The 18,483-nt window shown below is 46.3% G+C and overlaps 2 protein-coding genes across 2 annotated transcripts; both read right to left on the bottom strand.

Annotated features, from left to right (window-relative positions):
- Positions 1-253: 253 nt before the first annotated feature.
- On the bottom strand, positions 254-2,612 carry ARMC7 (armadillo repeat containing 7). Its single transcript, XM_065647961.1, has 3 exons — positions 2,443-2,612; positions 2,219-2,362; positions 254-1,289 (listed from the first exon to the last, which is right to left on the bottom strand). Exons 1-3 carry the CDS (start codon positions 2,507-2,509, stop codon positions 952-954), a joined length of 549 nt encoding a protein of 182 aa, XP_065504033.1. The 5' UTR covers positions 2,510-2,612; the 3' UTR covers positions 254-951.
- Positions 2,613-9,024: 6,412 nt separating this feature from the next.
- SLC16A5 (solute carrier family 16 member 5) lies at positions 9,025-17,988 on the bottom strand. Its single transcript, XM_065647973.1, has 4 exons — positions 17,376-17,988; positions 13,133-13,276; positions 11,245-12,108; positions 9,025-9,662 (listed from the first exon to the last, which is right to left on the bottom strand). The coding sequence occupies exons 1-4, from the start codon at positions 17,593-17,595 to the stop codon at positions 9,427-9,429; spliced, it is 1,464 nt and encodes a 487-aa protein (XP_065504045.1). The 5' UTR covers positions 17,596-17,988; the 3' UTR covers positions 9,025-9,426.
- Between the last annotated feature and the right edge of the window lie 495 nt (positions 17,989-18,483).

Raw genomic sequence — 18,483 nt, forward strand, 5'->3', positions numbered from 1 at the left:
TCTGAAACTTGAGCAGACACAGCGCGTGGGTGTCTGTCAGGAAGCACTGTGCTCAACGGCCAAACCCATTTACATTTTATGTATTTAGCCACCCTGGCTTTGGGGTTGCCTTTTGCATCGTTGGCTGATAATGAAAGGAGACCAGGCTGGCTTCAATTTCTGCCCCCTGTGCATGAGTAAGAGTGAGCGAAGGCTGCACTGCAAGTTCTGTAGAGAAATATTTATGAGCTTACACAAAACTGTTTACACAGCATTTAAGTTAATGTTTTATTAAGGGAAGGTTTTACAAGACAGCCGTTCTCGTGAACCAGAGTGCCACGAGCCCTTTTTTTAAATTTTCACCTTCCTCACCAGTGGTAATGAAAGAAAAACAACTTTGCACTTTCCGATTTATAGGACAGCTACAACCTGCCCTGTGTAGTGATTTACTAGCTGGGTGCCTATGCCATGATGATAGGATGACATATTTAGTACCAAAGGGAATGCAGCAAGATTGCAAACTGCCAGGGCAGGGTAACACCTTCGTTCTTCTGCAAGAGCAATAAAGTTTATGTGACATTTCAAAATAGGGAAGATGAGAACTGCAGCAAAACCAGCCAGGAGCTGGAGGGGGATATAAGCTGCCCAATAACCCAAGTAGAAAAAAAGTAGAAAAAAGACCCCTAATTGCTGCGAAAGGTTATTTGTGCAAACTGGGTGCTGTGCTGCACTTGGCAACCTGCTCTCAACAGCCATGACCTCTTTTATTTTAAATATTTGCCTGCAGTTTCAGCTGCATGGTTGATGTGGTAGTGCTGTACCATCCTCTATTACCTAAAATCCAGTGCTGGAATGACCAATTTCCCTCTTTAATGTTGTTCTTGACGCACTCTTGACCTGCTGAGCAGAACATGGAGGCTTGGGAAAAGAGGGGCATCTCCCTCCCGACAGCTCTGCGCTGCTCTGACAACTTCAGTCCTTGGGGAGAGGAATCCCCACTGCTGTGTGTTTGCTCAGGTTCCTGGCCTCTTCCACTTGCCGCGGCATGCAGTAATCCTCCAGGAAGACGGTTGCCAGGTTGCTGAGCCTTCTGCTCGCGGAGAGGGAGAAGCGCAGCATGCACTCCACCACGGGCAGAGCCGTGGTCTGCTGGCGCGACTGCGGCGTCGTCAGGTACATCAGTGTCGTGACCGCTGACATGACCGTCTCCTCGTTGGAGCTGGAGAGGCAGTTGATTATGGGCTCCACCCCATTTGCTTCCAAGATGTAGTCTTTGTTAGCTTTGTCCAGGCACAGGTTACAAAGACCGCCTGAAAAGGCAAAAGAAAATGTCTGACGTGTGCAAGACAAACTTCTCTTCACACCCTCATCTTTTTCATGCTAAGATTCAGTTCACTCCTGATCCCTTTTTTTTCCTAATACAGAAATAAGCATCCAGATTGTCTGTGACATTTGGATGGAAAATTCTTAATGGCTTCTGGGGCAATGTTTTCTTGATTCTGTCCAGAGGTTTTTCCACCAGAACATTCCTCCTCCCGTATGTCATTAGAGGGCACTGTCCTGCTGGACATAACAATGAAGAATTCCAGAATCACTTAACCCTAACAGAGGCTACAAGCCGGCAGTTTATTGCAGGTGTTTTAGAAGAACAGAGATAACAGTACTAGTCAAGATGCACAGAATGTTTGTACTTGAAGCCTTTAAGATGCAGCCATACCCTGCTGTAGCTCAGCCACAAAGCTTAAAAATGTATTTATTATAATCTCATGGAATCAGTCACAATTAGGATCTGACCCCTTAGCTTATGTTCAGACTGTGGGGAATCACCATAAGGCAGTTCCTCAGAGGACTATCTGAAAAATTTCAAGTATTAAAAAGACTGGTTGTCAATACTAGAATGATAACGTTGGACCTGTCCGTTATACAGGGCAACAATTAATGTATTAATGAGTGCTCCTCTATAGGAGAGGTTTTGTTAAAGTCATTCATCTAGTGTTTATTTACAGTCTTTAAAAATAAATCCTTTCCAGAAAGCATCATTTTTAAGCACAGCAGCTCTACTGGGATGAAGGGGAGACACCTGCCTCTCACCCCATTTCCCCTATTTTCCACAAAATGAGGCCTCATCAGCATCGCCTGGATCTGTTCTTGCGGCACAACCTACCTGCCTCTCAGGGGGGAAGATTAACCACCAAATAAATACAAACCCCGTCCGAGGGTGCTGAGGTGCGGCCCTTACCCATGGCAAACTCCACGAGGGGCTCGCTCTCCTCAGCGAGCATGTCGAGGAACAGATCCAGCACCTGCAGCTGCCGCAGGTACTCGTAGTTTTTGGGGTCGTAGGCGAAGTTGGCCAGGTTGGCCAGTACCTGCTCCTTGGCCTCTGCAATAGAGAAACATCAGGAAATGTGGAAACACGCTCGGCATGAGGAGAATTAGCCAGCAGTGGTGCCTGAGCATTACCTGAGCTGTCTGTCGCCTGGAACTCGGTGACGAGCGCCTGCAGGTACTCCAGCCTCCCCAGCTCCATCCCGATGCCCCCAGCTCAGCCACTAAGCGGCCGGTTCCCTGTGAAACCCCCCGCAACCTCCTCCGCCTTCCTCACAAACAGCTCCGCCGCCGCCATCTTGTGGGCGTGACGCGGCGGGAAGGGGCGGTGGCCGCCATCTTGTGGGAGTGGCGGCGGGAAGGGGCGGTGGCCGCCATCTTGTGGGAGTGGCGGCGGGAAGGGGCGGTGGCCGCCATCTTGTGGGCGTGGGGCGGCGGCGCCGCGGTCCCGTCAGCGGGGATGGCGGGACGGGCCCGGTGCTGCCCGGGGGTTACGGGTCCCTGGTGGGATGCGGGGCGGCCTTGCCGGGGTGTTTCCTTCCCTGTGGACCGTGTAACCTGTTACCAGTTAAATAAATGATAAATAAATAAATTATGTGCTCCGGTCTGTGTTTTGGTGTGTGGCGAAGCTTTGGCATTTAAACGCGTAGCTCCTTGCCTTTTACTCACAGAATTTTCGTGTAAGTGGTTTTTTTCCCCGCTCAATTTGGGGCGGTAGGGAGAGACACTGGAGAAAATGAAGGTTTAGTTAGTGTTAATACAGGGTTGCAACTCATAGGCTAAAGAAGGACAACAGAGAAAGATTTTTTTGCCTTCTGAAAAAGGCAAAAGGTTTAGAAGCTGAGGGAAAAGGTAAAGCAAGGGGACAATACATGTAAGATAAATTACCTGAAGGTGGGGGGGGAAGAGAAGCCAAGGAGGACGGAATTAACAAAGTGGTAATTCCACCCAGATTGTACAATGGCCTAAAAACAAAGCGGAGCAATTACAGATTCCGGATGAGAGCGGTTCCCGTGAAACCATTGTGGCTAAAAGTGCTGCAAGTGGCTTCAAATGCAGTTCATGTCAGGTAAATGTATAAGGTAAATGTCCATAAACCTCATAAACTGGGGGTGAACTCCGCAGAAATTTGCGTTGCTTTTATTGAAGCAATTGAATGCCCGCAAGTTCTATAGACTGGGGAACAGGTTGTGAACAGGTGTTGCCATTTATATTATCACAAATGCAGCTGATTTTCATATAAAGCAAGTTAAACATGGACCGATCTGCCCAGTACATCGGTGACAAGTGTGGGGCTGATAATCCTGTTTCCCTGAAAATAAGCCCTACCGCAAAAATAAGCCTTAGCATGATTTTTCAGACTGCTTGAAGTATAAGCCTGACTCCAAAAATAAGCCCTAGTTGCAGTTCCTTTAAAAAGTCAATTTAAATAGTGTCCAGGCAGCTATACATGTAAAAAAGTAATACATTTTGGAGCAAAAATTAATGTAAGACCCTGTCTTTTTTGGGGGGAGATAGGGTCTCTCCTACCACACAGCCGAGTGTAGTGAAATACCTGCCTGTGACCACATTAAACAGCAGGATGAGCAAAGAAGCTGCACCGAATATCGTAATGCTAGATCTTTTAATGTTGCGGTGGTGTGGGAAGATGGACTGTGGAAGTGGAGGTATTTATTTATTTCTACCTCGTATAAAAGTGTAAGCCAGGCCTGTGGTAGCAACTTCATCTCGTATCATAATTATCAGCTGGAGTCGGTGTGTACATGTGTGTATGAAAATGATCAACAAAGGTGCTACAGGCCTCTTCTGTAGTAGAATGTTTATTATTAGAATGTGTGTTAACAAATCTCTTTTAATGTATGCCTTTGTGAGTGGTAAGTGTTGACACACTAAAGCCACATCTGTCATTACACAGAAAGTCAATGACAAATGTGAGAAAGCAGAGGAGAAAGCAAACAGAGCTAGTCAATGCAGAGAGAGGCAATTAAGGATGTTGGGATTGACTAAATAGAGGTGAAAAACAGTATTTAAAGAAGAAAACTGTGATTACTTCTGCTTGTAAGCACTAGGTCTGTGGTCAGTCGGTGTAATTTTGCAGGCACAGAAAGACCTTTGTCCCCCGGAGCGGTGCTTGGGAAGGCCGGTGTCTGCTGGCCGAGTTTCGGGTCACGCGTCTGCAGGTCGCACCATCCAGCGTGTCACCAGGAGGAGAAACGCCTGGACGTGTCCTCCTGGCCCTGCCAGCCGTGCCCCTTCCCGCGCTTGTCTTGCCTCAAGTTTAACCGCGGCTGGTTGAGAGATGTGCAAAATATTTTACACTGGATTTGCTGTGTTGGAGCTGCCTGCTGGAGCAGTTTGCTCACAAACGCCCTCTGGTTCTGCGCTCCTCAGAGGTTTTCTAGAGTTGCAGGCCGTGCCAGCACTGCCTACGCGACCTGTTTTGTAACCAGCTCTGTGCTTGTTGTCTTCAAGCTGGCTTAATGTGGTGAGTTTGTCCCGATCGTCCAGATCCCTTGGCAGGAGGCAGAGTTGCCTGGGGTATGTAACCCTCTTACTCAGGCTGTTTGCTCACCCAGTATTTGCTGTATTGTTTAATTGTCTGAATGCTCCAAGCACTTGCTGGTTGCCAGAACAGTTAGCACAGAACGGGCCGGTCCAGCTGGGGTATTCGCAGCTCCAGGGGCCGGGATAGTGGCATTGATATCATGCCAAAGTTAGAATTCTGTGAATTTTCCTCTCTCGTAGTTACCTTTCTTTTCTTGTAGACCTTGCCAGGCCTGCAAACAGAATGCCAAGCTCTTATTTTAAGTGATTTTGCACTTCTGAGGTGTTTTGGATTGTATAGGTTTATTGTGACCTTTCTTCAGGTTTTTATTAAACTCTTCCAAGAATTACATTGGCAGAGTATCTAAGGCTTTTTTTTTTTTTTAAAGGATCACAATCTTGCAATATTTCAGCATGAACTTCCTGGTGAATGTTTCACTGCAGTAAGGAAAGGTGCTTGTTGCAAAAATGCTTATCTTGCGAGGTTAATGATACTTTGAATGATAAAGGGAGCATGAAGGGGCAAGTGGGGACAAGAGGAGTGATGAACATTTATTTCTGGCATTTTTTGCTTGCTCTGCTCCTTCTCAGAGATTTGTAACCTGGCTGAGGTGTTGGTGTTTGTCCATGGTTAAAGCCAGGGTTAATTTACTGCCCATAGGTGTTAAAAAAACCTGCACCACCGAGAGGGTGGTGGTAATTAAGCTGTGGTTGCCTTGTATAATGGGATGACCTTAAGCTAATGAAAATAACTTTTATTCCTTTATTTTTCTTCTGGGCCTCAAGATTCTTAAGGACTGCTCTGTACAGTAGCTCGGGGAGGATATTATACTGTAGAAGGCTTGGTACGCACAGTCCCTTCAGCTGGGTTTTATAAAGCTCCTGCTCAAGGCAACTTGGAGTTCGGGTTGAAAGAGAGGTAGGAGGGCTGTGGAACAGGAAGGAGGGAGGTAGTTTTTGCTATTATGGGGGCTCTGACATCTTAATTACCTGTGGAAACACAGCCTAAAATGTTACCTCTCCTCTCTGACATTTCTTTCCAGCCTCGTGGATCACTTCTAAAGGGTCTGTGGAAAGGAACCAGGGGAGATAACGCTGTTTTCAGGCAGTTTAGATTCTGTAAGGCTGCTAGGAAGTTTTTAGTCAACAGGTTGAGAAACATTGAAAACAATGGATTTGTGAATTCATTGTTTTTCTTCCCACAAACCTCCCTCTGCCTCTGCTCATGAGTCCCAGTGCCCTGGCGTTGAGTCTGGGAGTATCAAAGAGCAGTTCTACAAAGCTCTCTCCTAACTTCCTGTCAATTACCTTGCACTGCTGTGCCCAGATAAGAAATGGTAAAAATGGAGATTTCTTTTCCATGGCGTAGGAGGAGCCGATCTCTGTGTCAGCTGCAGTCAGTGAGAACCTTATTTACCCCCCTGTATCTTGCAAGTGAACGTTAGCCTGTACATTTGGTTGCTTATGAGCCAGCTGGAGCTAAATCACGGCAGATAGAGCAGTTTGCTCCACATAGGAGATGAATTATTCTATTGCTCCTTCAGTTAACCTTTGTTTTCCTGTGATAAATTCTGATGGGTTGTGGCTTACACCATATCTTGCCTGTTTTGTCCAGGGTGTTTGTATCAGTGGGAGGATTTGGGACAACATGACCCTGTATTTCTGGAAGAAAACAGAAAAGGAATGTAGAAAGGTGAACAAAATTTAAAATTTTAGAATTACACACAGAAAAAAAATGGCAATTTGTTCAGCTGCTTAGCTGGTTTATTTGCAATACCTAGAAGAGGTTTGGGGCTTGTTCCCTTGTCCTTGTTGGTTTTTTTTTTTGGCAGGGGGAAAGCCTCATCTTTTTCCTAGGAGCATATAGCAGTCATTGTTTCGGTAAGCTGAGAAGGACCAGTCCCTGTTTACTTCATAGTTAGGGACTATGTAAGCATTGCACAGGTTAATAAACACCTGTGATGAGAGATTAGATATGTATGCCTCCCCGTAGTCATCTTATTTAACTATATGTTTGATGAGGAAATGCAAACCCGACTGGTTCTGTAATCTTGGAGCAGCACTGAAATACAGGGATGCGGATCCTGCCGAGTGGCGGGAGCAGGAGCCCTCTGATGGGCTGCTCCACGTCAAACCCGCTGCAAAGTCATCATTGTGTCTGAAGACCTGAAGTTTTCTGGTAGTTTCATCAAGTTTGGGTTTTCTTGGTTGGTTTTGTGCAGGGAGCCCACAACTCTAACGAAAACTGTGGTTTCGTAGCCAGGAATTTGACGCAACGGTTCTCAAGATAAGCGCTGCGGCTCAGTTGGATAATGTTGCTGCTTCCATTTCGCTCCCGTTTTTTGCTTCTGGCTCTCTGACAGCTGAGTAATCTTCACCTCCAGTGCTTTGTGAGTCTCTGTTTCTGTCAGATCAGGAGCGATACAGAATATAAGCGATTTGCAGCTAGAGCTGATGCTGCGGGAGGCTGGAGGTTGCTGCAGCTCTCAGTACCTACGAGCGCGACTCCCAGGAGTGCAGCAAGAAAAGCCACTTACAGTCATGGCTCTACAGATACAAGAGTCAATAACATTGACTCTTCTCTGTGTATTTTTTTCCCCACATATTTATTTGTAAGTCATGCTTGTGCAAACTTCTCCATAATGAGAATGCTGGTGTAAGTAAGTCTGAGAATCTAAGACTAAAGAGCTAAATTCATTTACACAAGGGGGAACTTTGAATTTAACCCTGTATAGGGCTGCATACAGTTATTCTCAGGTCTAGTAGCACCTTCCCTGCCCCCACCCCCCCCCCAAAAAAAATCCTATTGAAGGAAAAGGTGTATACAGGAAGCTGTGTCTACATCCTGAGCATCTGGGTGCCATTACAAGAAACCACTACAAGGACAAATAACAGAGGACTCAGGGGCAATTGTTGCTGTACTGGGGACCAACTGGTAATGTATTTGTTTTCCTTACCAGGATGGCTAGCCAGCCTCCTCCAATATTTGTTAATAACTGTAATTGTTGTAATTTGCACTATTCTATTTATCAGTAGGTTGATTTGTAATGATAATGATAAGATGACACACAAGGTATGGTGATCCACAGTGGGCATTAAAACTCACCAACAGAGTGCCCCCTTTTGACTTTGGAGGCAAGAGGTGACTGCACCACCACTCCAGAGTGGTCTGTCAGATCATGACTGTGGTCACCGGGTGGATTGTGTAGCCGTTGCACATCCCCCCTGAGAACTGGGGCCTTCAATGGGGCAGTTAATGGCTCTTTGTGGGGACCCAGAGTCGGCTGACCAGGGTTGTTAGCAGAGGGGCCCAGAGAAGCTGAGAAGCTTCTGGACCATGTTGTAATGCCCACAGCCAGATCTGATCAGACTATAAACGGGGCTCCCGCCGAAGACTCCCTTTGTGTGGTCTCCTCGGAGCTGCGGGTCTGCAGAGCCCTCTGGAGCCCTCCCCTTAGACAGAGACGCCGTCTAAGGAAACTTCCCGGGATTGGGAGTGCCTCACCTCCTCGTTTGGGTGAGTGATAAATTACTGAGTATATCCTTGAATAAATCCTTGCCACAACAGGCGAGTGTAAAGTCCTTGCTGAAACAGGCGAGTGTAAAGTCCTTGCCACAACAGGCGAGTGTTTATCTCTTGTGGGCAAAATGGGGCAGAGGGTTCTGGTTTTGTTTCTTGTGAGTGCGTGTATGCGCGCTGTGGATCCTCATTATTCTTATTTTACTTCACCCCAATAATCTCCTCAACTTGATATCCGAACCTGTATCGTATGTTATCGGAGTGCTAATTAATTGTATAAACCCTGTTTCTAGTCGGTTTATTGGCTGTACTTTTCTGGCCAGAATAAAGTTTGTTTTGGACCTTGTTGTCCGCCTAAACCGATTTTGGGGTGCCTCTGCAACAAGAACTCATATATATATATATATATATATATATGCATATACCTTTTAGGAGAAAATATTTGATCTTACTAGAGACTTGGCTGAGTTCTGCATGCAGCAGCCTCCAAATAATATTTAGAGATGTAGAAAATAATAACACATTTCCTGTGGAAAGTGTTTTTCTTGCAACCCCCAACATGGGAAGCGGCCAGGAGACTTCATACAAATCTGCACCAAAATCGCATGTTCAGACAAGGCAATAACAATTTTTTTTGTGGAAGAATTACCATTGTGCATGGCCATTAATATGTCCAGTGCTACCGACCAAAATGTGCATGTGAAATTCCAGTGACTTCTTAAAGGCGCTGAGTTAACCCGATGGAACCGACACAGGTTTTGTCTCTCGGCGCTGGTTCCTTGGCCGTTATCCCGTGGTTTGCTTTGGGAAAGCGCAGTTGGTTCTCTTAGTCCTTCGGCTCTTTGGCTGGTGTTGGGCTCTGGGCTCAGCCTAAGGTCCAGATCACTCCCGTGGAGTCTGACACTGCCCCACGGAGTGGAGATGCAGGGCTGACACCAGTTTTAGAAAGCAGATGCTTGTTTTCTCTTCTGCCATCAGCGCTGACCCTTGTGCAGCTTTGTACAGGTCATGTAATTGTTCATGTTCCTCTTTTTTTTTGCTGCTTTTCTTTCTTTTCATATGCTCGTGACGACTGCTGGAGGGGATTGACTCTCAGACCGTGGTTCCGTTGGTATTTCGTTGTATTGGTATTTGGAGGGATTATCCAAAGGTACTTTGGAAGCGTCTTTCGATTTGTTTTTTTTTTCCAGAGTGCAGAAGCTGAGCCCCATGAATAATGCGGCTGATATCAGGAAGAAACTGGAGGCGTAGAAGACATAGAGGAAATTGCTAGTGATGTCCACCAGGAGACCTGAAGTAGAAGCCACAGCTTAGTCAAAGAGAACATGCACGCTAGCAGCAAATGGATGATATTTACATAAATGTTAAACCTAAATCATTCAGCAAACTGCCATATACAAAAGATAAGCATTCACAGATGAGGTAAGTTCTCTTCTCTAGATACTAGGGTTTGTTTTTTCTGTAGTCACTGCTCAGGTGATGTTTCTGCTTCTGTATGAAGTATTTCTCAATAAACAGAAAAATCAGGAAAGAAAGGAAATTGTAACTTTTTCCCAACATGCTGATTCATTTTGTTTACTTGGCAGAACCCCCCCTGTGCTACTGCCAGTCACTGGATTTTGAAATGAGTGACCTGGTTACACCCCAGGCTAGAAAATAGAACAAATAAATAGAGAAATCTCTCAAAAAGCAGCATGTTTGGCTCTCTAAACTGAAAACTTGCCTCTAATAGCATGTAATCAGGGCAAGGAAAATACACAGCGCAGCAAGCGTTATGACTAACATTAAGTTGCCTCAGTATAAAACATTAAGAAATACAGCATATCAAACGAGTAATTTAACACTAATGTTAGAAACGGAAAGGCAATACTCAGGTCAAATATGTGATGCCTTCTCTATAGACTGCTTATTTGTGTGGTAATACTGGGATAATGTTTGTTTGCTTGTATTCTTCAGTAAAGATCAGTGATGTTTCTTTTCATAGTGCACTATTCTTAAGCAGATTTTAGGACTACAAATAGAAATCGAGCTGCTTGTACTGAATGTTGTTTCACCCATCTGCTACTCCTATCAGATGGGCAAGGAAAGACTTTTTTTTGCACTTTGAGAAAAGTGACTCACACACTAATGCCAGGGAATACCATGAAATACAGTGCGTGTTATCATCCCATTCTTAGAACAGACATTCTGTTGTTAGTCTTTTGAATCTGCTGCTGTGCTGCAGGAGCAGGTGCGTCTCAGACAGGTCACTTAGTGGCATTTGCAGTGAGCTGTGAAATCTGTGAATAATTTATTTCATTGGGGGCCGTAACTAGCTCCTTTCTTGACTCCGGAGAAAAATGAATATGCTCTAGAACTCAGAAAGAGGAATGAACAGAAGCTTTTACTATAAGGCTTTTGAATAATGTAGAGCTGTTAATAATCCTGATTACAGTTAATTTGTCTAATGGGATGTTTGCAATTCCTTGAGACTCCATAGAGAAAACAATGCAAACTAGCAAAGCAGTGAAATGGTTCATAGACAGCAAGATCCTACCACAGTAATTCCTCTCTGTGTCTTTGCCACTTGCTGCAAAAAAGCTCTCCTCACTCCCACGCCTACCAGAGCTGCCTGCCAAGTGGGTCACTTTGTCACCCGCTGCTGCGGTGACACTTGGGCAGCTGCAGAAATGACCCTCCTTCAGCTGTGGCAAGGGGCTGATCATTCCTTTCCAACTTTCCCTTTTTTATTGCTCCCTTTGCATAACTCACCTGTCTGCATGGGTTTGGAAACTCCCTCATTTCTCTTCTTTATGCTCCCAAATCCTTGTCACCAGTGGCTACATGACTGATTTTTTTTTTTTTCCCCAGCCTGCTTTAATAGCTTCTGTTACCTGTGAGAGGGGGTCCGATGAGGAGAGTGATGCTCTCCAGGATGGTGAAGAGCCCTAGAGCACTTGAGAACCTGTCCATCTCCACCACGTCCATCAGCACCTGGAAGAACAGCGCCCCAATGCCGCTTGCGGCGATGCTGAAGATGATGCAGTAGACGATGAGGACGCTGAACTCGGCCGAAATGACGCAAATGAAGTTGCTCAGCCCGCAGAGGAGCGCGGCCAGGCTGAACAGGTAGATGCGTCTCCCGGTGAAGATGCTGTGTCCTGAAAGCAGCCCTGTCAAAGGGCGCATGAAGATGTTGATGAACCCGGTGATGGAGACGAGGAGGGCCGCCCTACGTTCCTCCACCCCGTTCTGGATGGCGTAAGGCACAAGGTAGACGTGGGGTAACACAAACCCCATCATCATCCAGGTCACTCCAACAGCGTAAATCTGGTAACCTTTGTTTTGGCAGAAGATGTCAAAAGCCAGGTACTTTTGCAGCGTCTGGAAGCATGTGGTCCTTCTGCTCTGCTGCCGGAGCTCAGGGTGGGGAGAAGATGCTCCGTTAGACAGTTGTGCCCCTTCTGCTCTTCTCCCCGGCTCCTCTGCAGGAGGTGACTGTCGTGGTGACCCTGACACAAGCTGGACCGGTCTCATGATGGCTCCACAAACACAACCGTTCAACAGGATTCCTCCGAAGATCAGGAAAGTGTTCCTCCAGCCCATCTCATCCAGCAAGTACTGAGAAAGCAGCGGCCACAGCGTGAACCCCAGAGCGACGCCCGTGGATGCGATGGCGTTGGCCAGTGTTCGCCACCGCACAAAGTAGTAGCCCAGCACGGTCACTCCTGCCTGGAAGCTGAAACACGAGCCCAGACCTAAAGGTGAGAAAAAAGAGAAAATGACAGCGCATGATCCCTTTGCGTTGTCTTAAAGGGTGAAAAGAGCCCAAATCCAGGGTGTACCCACAGGTGACTTCACTTACAACTGTGGCATCTCCTCACCTGCCAGGCTACACAACCCCAAGTAATTAATAATCGGAAACCCCACACAAGGGATGAGGAAAGATGATGTGCATAAATTAAACGACTTGTTTTCTTTGCTATACTAAATGTACTTATCTAAGCTGAGAGTTGTCTGGCACTCGCTGCCATTCCTACAATTGTTATGGAATTGTTCATTAGAAACTCGTTTTTTATTATATACCGTATGCAACAAGCTGTGCTGTTTTCCTGACACTTTCACCAAGGCTCAGGGAGTTACTTATTGTTTTTCTCTCTATGCAGTGGACACAGCTTCAGCTTGCAAGATCCAACAGGACTGGTCCCAAAGTAAGCTGGCTGAAGAAATTAATTTATCTGTGCTAGAAAAGAGCACGAGTTGAACAACAGTCACACAGGATAAATATTTAGAAAGGAAAAGTTCCCATTTGTTACTTCTGTTCAAAACTAGCAAGTTCTTTTGTTAGAAAAAGATATCTCCACATTCGCCCAGATTGGGAGTGGTGAAATACAAGCCCAGGGAATTTGAGAAGGACGTTGTGCCAACACATTACGTTCCAAGATTGGAAAAAAAAAAACACCCTCCCTTATTAGGAGACAAAAGGCCAAGAAGCTACTAAAAAGACCAGGCATCCTTGCTCTCCATTTCGCCCTCTGGAGACTTGTGACTTTTTCCAGAGAGAAGCACTTTCCAGTGAGCTCAGTGGGATGAGGTATGTGTTAAAGGGCTGCGAAGGGCAAGTCCAGCTGCTGCAGGATTCCTGCTGTGCTCCGGGGCTTTTAATTTATCCCGTTTCACAGACGAATGGAAAAACGTGAGCACTTAGTCGGGGCTGTCGCCATTTCCCGTCTCTCAAGTCCAGCACAGCAGCTGTTTTTCCTGCTGTTTTTCAGTACGTACCGGTGATGAAGCCGGCTGTGAGGTAGAGCTGGCCGATGGACCTGCAGAAGGAGCTGGACACCATCCCCACGCTGCTGAGCAGCCCCCCCAGCATCACCACGAACCGGCAGCCAAAGCGCTTCACCAAGATGCTGCAGAGGGGCCCTGCAGGCAAAGAAGCCAAAGGGAAGCGGTTAGGGAGGAAAAAGATATTTTATACCTGCTGGACTGCTGCAGTTATCAGGTGATTTAGTCTAGAGACCCTGAGGATTGTCCCAGCAGCTCGATGTAGGAGGGGAGCCAGGAATAGAAAATACATTCCGAGATCCCCCCAAGTGCACAGTCAGCTTGTTGGCTGAGGCTCGTGTGATCTGCCTGGATCTTGGCCACCAAGTAGGATTCCTAAGCTTCCCTGTGATGGATTTTAGTCAAAACTCTTGGAAATTAAATGGAAGTAAGACCTTCAAGTCTAGTTCTGTTCTCACGTGATATAAATTCTGGGAATGATTTTAAAAAGCAGAGGACTTGTATTTCTATGCCTCTGAAGAGGAGATGCTAAGCGGGGTGACATTCCTGTTTGCGTATTTCCACTCTTATTTTACTGTGTTTTTCAAATATTCTGCTGCAAAATCTCCTAAACTGCCCTTGCTTTCCTGCTACCTAGGTGAAGCACCTTGCAGGAGAAGTCAGATTGACTCTGAAATATATCAAGAACAAGAGAAAAATAGATGTCGCTAGGGAGGATTATTTGAAAATGGCTGCAGAGGTACTTTCATGTCTGCATGGGAAGCAGTCTCAGCTGCAGGCAGCAGCATCCAAGCTGCAGTTTGTGGAGTCCTGCTGCTGTCCTGCAAGTCGTATTCCCTGGAAAATAATATGACGTTCTTGTCAGCACAGCTCTCTGCACATGCCTGTCCTGGCAGGACCGGGTGAGTTTATCTGTGTCCGCTTCCAATGGGACCCAGGGACAGACCGAGCGTGTCCCAGTTCCCACCCGCACAGCTCCAGGACAAACGGGAGCAAGACCCAGGTGCTTCTGATGGACAAAAACCTGGATTGTATTGTGTACATAACCTGGGTTTATTGTGTACATACATTGCTGGCACGGCTTTACTGGGAAAGAGTTATGTTATTTCATCAGAAAATGCAATGAATAGGCACGGAGGAGTGTATTTAAGGTCAGTTAATTCTTTGATTTTCATAGACTTTTGGTGTATTTGATGAGATTGAGTTAAATTACCAGTTTTTAATGCAATTTAGCATCCTTCTTCTTGGGGTAGGAAAAGATTAGTTCAGACCTGCAAACCATCGGTGGGAAATGTGCTTCTCTCTGCACACCCTGGCAAAGAGGATGGAAAGGTGCAGTTTCTTTTCTCATTCCTTTGAGGTTCCTCAACATTTTCCAGGGTTTTTTATTTGTTATCCTCTCTGAACACTTAAGGTGATACAAGCAAATGCAAAATAACTGTAAGGTTCAGGACTGGGAGTCAGTCAGTGTAGGGAAAAAATAACCTGTGGCATATTTGTGACCTAAATCAACATCTGGTTTGAAATAAAATCCAGATAGTCAAGTGAACAGTGGAACATTATTAAAATTAAGACTTCAGCTGTCTGTATTTTGATCTGCTTGGGAGATTTTCACCTCAGACTCCAACTGGCCTTTGAAAAAGTGTTCAGCAAGCTGGTGACTGGTTTATTTTTCCTCCTGCTGAAGACATTAAGGATGGTACTTCTGTTTAACCAACTCAAGTAGCCAGAAGTCATAAATCAAACACTCCAAAATAATGAGATTAGCTCTAAAACTTGTAAGGGTTTTTAATTATTTGTTCCTGTTAACTTGCTTTCTAGGTTTCAAATATTATTTCTTGCTTGCCTTTGCAAAAAAAAAAAAATTCCAACAAAGTGTGACTATCTGGAAGCAGGAACCTGTCAGAGCCTGAACTCTTGCATTTCCTATTTCGGAAACAGCCACTGGATATCGAGAACTCTTGAGTGATTCTTATAATGAAATAATCGTTAATTGCTTTTACCTGGGAGCACAGCATGGGTAATGAGATGTGTTTGGCTTAACGAGTTATGAGCTGTTGTTTGCGCTGTGCCCTTCCCTTTCCCCTGTGGAGCTGCCGTCACCTCTCCTGCCCGGCACCGCTCTGAGCATGGGCTGCTCTCCCCATCCCCTGTCCTGGTTAGCAATTTTTGCGATAAATATATATATATATATTTTTTTTTTTTTCCCCCCTTCAGCTCCTCTGAATTAGAAAGAGAGAAAAAAGAGAGCAGCACCTTTAAGAGACACTGGTGATACAGCAGAACGCAGTTTTGGGAAGGGTTTAAGTGTGGAGGTGATGGATGTAACTGGAGAACCCGAATCAAAGAGCCTGGCCCATGGCAAAGGAGATCAGAAGTTGCGGCAAAAGCCATACATGCTTGGCCTGAGAGGAAGGTGGGTTTTTTGTTTCTTTTTTTTTTTCTTTTTTTTTTCTTCTTTTTTTTTTTTTCTTTTTCTAGTTTCTATCTGTGTTACAAGCACTCCTCCACTGCAGCAGCCTGCAATAGGAGGTCTAACTGGCAGGCAAAGTAACAACTCTTGTTAATTCACTGGTTATGCCCTAATGTATTTTGTTAGTGAATATAATTAACATGAGGCTATTCTTTCCTTGTCTAATTTATAACTTTTTGATCTATTTATTGGCTGTCTTTATATTACCTTTTACTGTGGTTCTCAGCCTCCTACGAAACAATTACTGCATTCAAGATAGGATAATAGGTATTTTTTTGTGGGTACTGCCAGGCTTGTCCTTCCTGGACGTGTCAGGACTAAGCTGCTCCTGAGACCATGTCCCGGAGCCAGCAGGTCCCGCCTGGCTCTTCCCGCTAACCACAGCAGCCGCAGGGGATGGAAGGCGCCGCAGGGAATGCCCAGCAGCTTCCAAATTCCAAGCCCCGAGGACACTGCCCCATTTCTACTGAGCTGCAGTGATAATTCCTCCCCTCCTAACTTCCCCCGAGGTCTGTCTCTCCATCCACACCTTGCAATTCTGGACCAAACTGCTTCTGCTAAGGTGCAAACTCTTCTGTCCCATGTCTGCTGGCTGTCAGCCGGGTCCTGCGCAGAAGGGATGGAACCTGCCACAGCCTTCACATCAGCATGACTCAGGCCTCTGCTTTATTTATTTTTTTTTTCCTTTATACTATAGTGTGAACTTTCACCAGTATTGGAAGGGGCAGGTATGAACTTGGGGAGCAGCCCAAACACACGAGTGTCACTGGATACTTTGCTTCTTTTGCCTGGTGGGTTCTGGGTTGTCTGTTTATCAAATAAACGGAGGAGTTGGATGTGGAGGGGTCAGCAGTGACACGGGGGCCGCTTATTGGGAAGCCCTTGAGCTGCTGTGGAAATATCCATCTGGGGACCCTGTCCTGTGCAGCTCCTACTTTTTCTTTGGGGGGTAAACCAGTGATTCTCTCCGCTATCTGTAAAGCGCAACCCTCCTTCTATCTCCCTTCTCCTGGAGGTGCTGCCTGACCCACGTTCTGCATTAATCCAGCTGTGCTCATGTCCACCCCAATGCCTGCTTGGGTGTGTGCTCTGTGCCACCACCAAGGACTTGCTTTTAATGCTCTGCTCCAGCTTGCAACCTGAAGGAGTTTGGCTTTTACCATCTTTTCAGCCATGAAGAACGCAGTCGTCATGTGGCACATGGAACAAGGTGCGCTCTCATGGACAGAAGATGAATCAAGAAAGCACCTGAGCTCCAGTGCTACCTGCCAGCTTATTGAAAGAGATGCTCTGATTTAAGTTTTTGCTGTTCTGGAGAAGTTGGGCAGAGAAAGAGATTCACCTCCTTTGACCAGGGCTCTTGGTTGTCTCTTGGTTGTGGCAAAAGGGAGCTTGATGTCTGTGGACATTCAGCTTTGGACTGTGTGACCCAAGTGGCTGGGAGATGCTGGAACACCAGGGCAGTGCTGGAGTCACCATCCCTGGAGGGGTTTAAAAGACATGTAGATGAGATTCTTAAGGACATGGTTTAGTGCTAGAGTTAGGTTATGGTTGGACTCGATCTTAAGGTTCTCTTCCAACCAAAATGATTCTATGATTCTATGGTTCTATGCTCTGCACTGCTGACCAGCCGGTCTGCTCAGACCTCCCAGTCGCTTCCACCATGTGCCTTAACGAAATGCCAGAAGTGCCCTCGTTACGGCCCCTCATCAGTGACACAACCACAGGAGGTGGTGGGGGACGATACCTGCGGCTGTCACTTACCACCTCCATGCAGCACAGCCACCATGATGGATGGGAACCACGACGTCTCGCTGTTGCTGGCCTGGAACTCGCGCTGGAGGTCAGTGAAGAAGACCCCGATGCAGGAGGGGTAGCCCAGCGTCAGCCCCTGCAGCAGCACGGTGGCCAGCAGAACCATCCAAGCCCATCCCTGGTCCTGGGGCTTGGCAGCTCCACATCCTGCTATTCCTCCTGGGGACATGGTGGCGTCTTTCTCCTCCTGAGCCTGCAGAGGAAGGGAGCGCAGCTACCATGCGACCCTCAACCCAGCCAGGGGACCTCCAGAGAAGAGCTGACGGTGTTCCCGAGGCTCAGATGCACCTTTTGCAGCTGACACTCCAGACTTCTTGCTCTGCATTTCTTCTAGCACCTCCCTTCCTTCTTGCCGCGGGATCCTTGGCAGTAGATTGCTTGAGAAACAACGGCCTTTCCCCTTTTTATATTTCACAACGGCTGTGACTGTGGCCAGGTACGGAACAGGACCACACCTCCTCGGAGGTATGACTTGGCTTTACCGAGTTCCCGCCTGTATTTTCCCTTTCACCTGCTTTCATCAGATGGAGTCCCCTTGCTGGCAATTGCTAAGGTCACTCAGCCCCCGTGCTGAAAAGAAAAAACGCTGCTAATGCCAAGAAAAATAGAAACACATAAAGCTTGCACATTGCAGCAGAGCTCAGCGTGAACCTTTTAGGAAAACTGCACCTACCTACAAAGTGCTGGTGCTGAAAAGCACTGTTAAAGCTGTTAATTAATTAGGATCTGGTGATCGCAGAGAGGCTTTTGCTTTACCTCTGTTTAGATCCAGAGCTTCTTCTGAGAGATCCCAGTTTTGGTTTCTTTGAGACCGGCAGCATGAAACATACAGCAATAGCATTTCCCGTCCTCTTCATGTGAATAAACATGCATTTGAAAAAATTTTTTTTGGCAGCTGGATGAGCTCAAAAAAGTTCCCGTGAGGTCGCTGCGCAATTCAGTATTTATTTAACACTCAAATAGCGGGTTTTTTTTTCCTAAAGCAGTAGCTACAACGGAGTTTCGTATGCAGCTTTAAAAATGAATAATAGATCTTGCTCATTATTTCGAATTCGCC

This window comes from Caloenas nicobarica, chromosome 18 (genome assembly GCF_036013445.1).
Source record: "Caloenas nicobarica isolate bCalNic1 chromosome 18, bCalNic1.hap1, whole genome shotgun sequence".
Taxonomy (NCBI): Eukaryota; Metazoa; Chordata; class Aves; order Columbiformes; family Columbidae; genus Caloenas; species Caloenas nicobarica.

Bases quoted from the DNA above. Each gene is read 5' to 3' on its own strand.
- SLC16A5 (XM_065647973.1), bottom strand. From the start codon at position 17,595: ATGTCCCCAGGAGGAATAGCAGGATGTGGAGCTGCCAAGCCCCAGGAC. The intron at 12,109-13,132 runs GTACGTACTGAA...TCTCACCTTTAG, and splicing joins CACAGCCGGCTTCATCACCG to GTCTGGGCTCGTGTTTCAGC. The intron at 9,663-11,244 runs GTAACAGAAGCT...CTTCTACTTCAG, and splicing joins CATCGGACCCCCTCTCACAG to GTCTCCTGGTGGACATCACT.
- ARMC7 (XM_065647961.1), bottom strand. From the start codon at position 2,509: ATGGAGCTGGGGAGGCTGGAGTACCTGCAGGCGCTCGTCACCGAGTTC. The intron at 2,363-2,442 runs GTAATGCTCAGG...TCTCTATTGCAG, and splicing joins CCAGGCGACAGACAGCTCAG to AGGCCAAGGAGCAGGTACTG. The intron at 1,290-2,218 runs GTAAGGGCCGCA...TTGCCTTTTCAG, and splicing joins CCTCGTGGAGTTTGCCATGG to GCGGTCTTTGTAACCTGTGC.